Genomic DNA, 3402 nt, shown 5'->3' with positions numbered 1-3402 from the left:
TTAACATTCACCTCAGTGATTTTTTTTATATTTAAGATTCCAAATCCCTTTAACTTTTAGGTGCTCTTCTCTGTAACTTTTCTAATTCTATTCTATTTACCATTCTAAAATAGAGCCCAAACAAAATGTACTTCTCTAAAAAAAGTTACTTTTTTATATAAAGATAAGTTGGGACTGTGTTGAACCAACTATGTTAACAAACCAACAGTAAATAATTATACGTTATATAAAAATATTTGTAACTGTCAAATTAAATAAAATTTAGTGATAACTTACCTTTATTTTACAAGCATGAGTAGAAGATGCCAATTTTAAATATTTTCTGTAGAAAATAATTTCCTGTTCACTAAAAATAAAATAGAATTTTGTTAAAAGTTTACACATTATCATTCTGACAGTTACTTTAAAAACAAATTATTTCTAGGTTATTACTTAAATCCTAAGATTTCAGTTTGCTTGGCAAGGAATAGCATGCTGGGGTCCCTACCCAGGTGAGTTGATAATTAACACTTTGTCTGCCTTCCACGTACTGTGTGAGAGAATTAAATGAGATAATCTATATAAAATAATAGCACAAGGCCACACTCAATCTGGTGGTCAAAGCAGCTGAAGCCTACATGGCCAACTACACATTTTGAATTTCAGACCTGGTGGCTTGAGAAGTATACCAGGAACATATGCATGAATGTCCAAAATCCTAAAAGAAGGGAGAAATGGAGAAGAGATTGTGGCATGATCATTTCATGTTGGGGGTAATTACTCCTGACTGCCGTATGGTGCCTTCCCAAAAATAAAATAAAACAAAACAAAATAAAATAAAATAATATAGTGCAGAACATAAAGTTCTAAGTGTAGCACTTATTTCCAATATGCAAATATATTCACAATAATTTTATATTTTATGTATTTATGTTACAAAGTGATTACTCCATATAACATATTAACCCCAGATATAAACTATTTTGAGTTATATTAAGGAAAGAGTCATGTAGCTTCTTCCTATAAAAGACTAGAAAATATTAAGCTATATCAGGCTGAACTACAAATTAAATAGGAGGATATGGCACAGTCTGGCTTGTGTACAATTTGTAATCTGTTTCCTTACCAAAAAAATGTGTTTGAAATTACAGATAGATTGCCTAATTAACTTTTGGAAAACAGAGCATTGTGAGTTTATGGAGATCCAAGAAACAGCAATAGGAGTTCTTTAGTCTGTATACTTTAAATGACTAGGATGATTCTTTAACAAGTCATCATCCTTATATTAGCTCTAAATCCCCATATTCATAAAAATGAGAAAACTGAAGCCAGCAGGTGGCATGGTGGTTAAGGCATGGAACTCCCACGTGACCAACTCCACAATTTGAGTGCTGGGCCTAGAAGCTGGAAAATCACGCCAAGCATGTATGTGTGTACGTGTGTGTGTACGTGTGTACCCAAGATCCCCAGAGGAAAATCGAAGAGAAGGAACTGTGGAGGCTACCCCCTCTGGGGGGTAATCTCTCTTTCCTGCTGTCTCACTCCAGTAAGTACAGGTGCCCAACAGTAAAAACCTAAAACAAAAATGACAAAATTGACTTAACTTGCCTTTAAGATTACTCAGTGGTCTAATCATCCTTGTAAGATCTTCAAAAAGTTCATGGAAATGTATATTCTGATAAAGCTATACATAAATTTCAGCATTTTTTAAATCAAAATACACTTATTTTTTAAAAAAGAATTAACTTCAATTATTATTATTTTTAATTTTTAGAATTATTTAACTTTATTTATTTATTTTATTCTTTTTATTTGACCAGAGAGGGACACAATGAAGGGGGGGGGGGAGTGAGAAAGCAAGTCCCCAGGTCTGAGACTTGAACCATGATCATTGGGAGTCCAGCGCCTTTAACCACGTCACTTGCCAGACCCACATTTGTACTTTAATTCCATTTTTCACAAACTTTTTAAAGTCTTCTCTGCCTACTAGATTTTTATTTTCTCTTCGCTCTCATATCAATGTCAGAAAATCAATAAATACTCAATAAACACTCCAAAGGACACCGAGGAAAGTAAGAACAGTGATGAAGAAGAACACTCTCACATGTGCAAGCCACAAACCTGTTATCCAGGACGGTACACACATTCTTGCCCCTACTGGTTCCACAGTACTCCTCGCCTAAGTAAACTTCCATGTTTCTTGCTGAACTCAAAATGCCAACGGCAGTCATCTCTTCGCCTCCTTTAGGGTCGCACATCAGGTAAAGAAAGCAGGGGTTTTCATCTTGGCTGTTCAGGCTTCTCTTCAAAATCACCAGATCCTGACTGAGAAGGAAATGATTCAAAACATGACACACTATGGGTCTCTGAACACTTCCCATGAAGCACTCAGATCACGGGTACTCTGCTAACTCGCTTCACCTGAGGTCCAAGTTCCTTCCCAAACACCGTCTAATTCAATACAGAATTCATATGAAAAGGCAGGCTTCAGAAATCGGCTTCAGAAATTTTCCCTCGATCATGGACGTGCTCACAATCCTCTGTGATCGATTCTCAGTAATTAAATAAACTGACTGGACGCCTGTTGTGCACATAGAACTAGGCAGCACCACACAGCAAAAGACAAAGCTCTATTTCTTAAAAAGTCTGCCGACAGTGGTCCTCAATTGGTTTTTCGAACCCTACTTTGGTCTTCTAGAGGTATTCGTTTCCTTTAGAGAAGGGGGTGCAGCAGACTCATCGTCCTGAGACCCGAAGGGCTGTCATACTGCTCGAGAGGTCTGTGACATTCCGAGTTTCCAGGTCACCTTCCCCCTTACCTCTGCGCCCCAGACTCACGCACCCCCAGCTGCGGCCACTGCCGGGCCAGACCCGCCCCTACCCCGGCTCTACCCCTCGAAGGAGCTCGCTCGCCACTGCCTCACATCCCTTCCTCCCCCTCACAGACCCGGCAACAGCTTCGCTCCCGGATCCCGGCTCAGGTCCTCTATTTAACCCCACGCCTCCCTCCCGGCTCTCACCGGAGCGTGGCTGTCACCGAAAGCAGCAAATCCGGTCCCCACCCGCCCCGCGCGCGAAGCGGGTGTCGCCAGCAGCTCCTCCCAGTCCGAGTCTTCGAAACCTAGACCCGCCCGGGTGACAAGGAGGCTCTGGGTTAGGGCCCCACATGTGGCATCCCAGGAAGAGGCCAGCGTCGGGCAGCCGGCCAGCTCTCGGTCCTCCGTCGGGTTCTCCATTGTGCCGCCACGGCCCAGGCCAGCGCCGGAACCTCTCTTCAGCGTTTGAGTTTCCGTCAGTGCAGAGTGGAAGTGAGGAAGCAGAGTGACTTCCGGCTCCCACCGCTTCAAACCCTAAACCTGAGGCTGCTTGCACCAAGGGGAGAGCCAGCTACCGCAGGCACGAGTGCACATGCCATGTGGCTTA

General features: G+C 41.9%; 1 protein-coding gene across 2 annotated transcripts in view; it reads right to left on the bottom strand.

Annotated features, from left to right (window-relative positions):
• The window catches only part of LOC102476821 (uncharacterized protein C10orf88), a 26178-nt gene extending 22786 nt beyond the window's left edge, over positions 1-3392 (bottom strand). Inside the window, exons 1-3 of one of the 2 annotated variants that reach the window (XM_014586089.1) lie at positions 3042-3392; positions 2101-2300; positions 277-346 (exon numbers count right to left, since the gene is read on the bottom strand). In XM_014586089.1, the coding sequence (XP_014441575.1) occupies positions 277-346; positions 2101-2300; positions 3042-3215 (444 nt within the window). In that variant the 5' untranslated portion in view covers positions 3216-3392. Of the gene's footprint in view, positions 1-276; positions 347-2100; positions 2305-2400; positions 2810-3041 lie in introns of those variants that run through there. The other variant, XM_006143930.3, reaches the window with a different exon arrangement.
• Positions 3393-3402: the final 10 nt, after the last annotated feature.

This window comes from Tupaia chinensis, unplaced genomic scaffold (genome assembly GCF_000334495.1).
Source record: "Tupaia chinensis unplaced genomic scaffold, TupChi_1.0 Scaffold000113_1, whole genome shotgun sequence".
Classification (NCBI taxonomy): Eukaryota; Metazoa; Chordata; class Mammalia; order Scandentia; family Tupaiidae; genus Tupaia; species Tupaia belangeri.
This window is presented reverse-complemented; position numbering and strand designations above follow the sequence as displayed.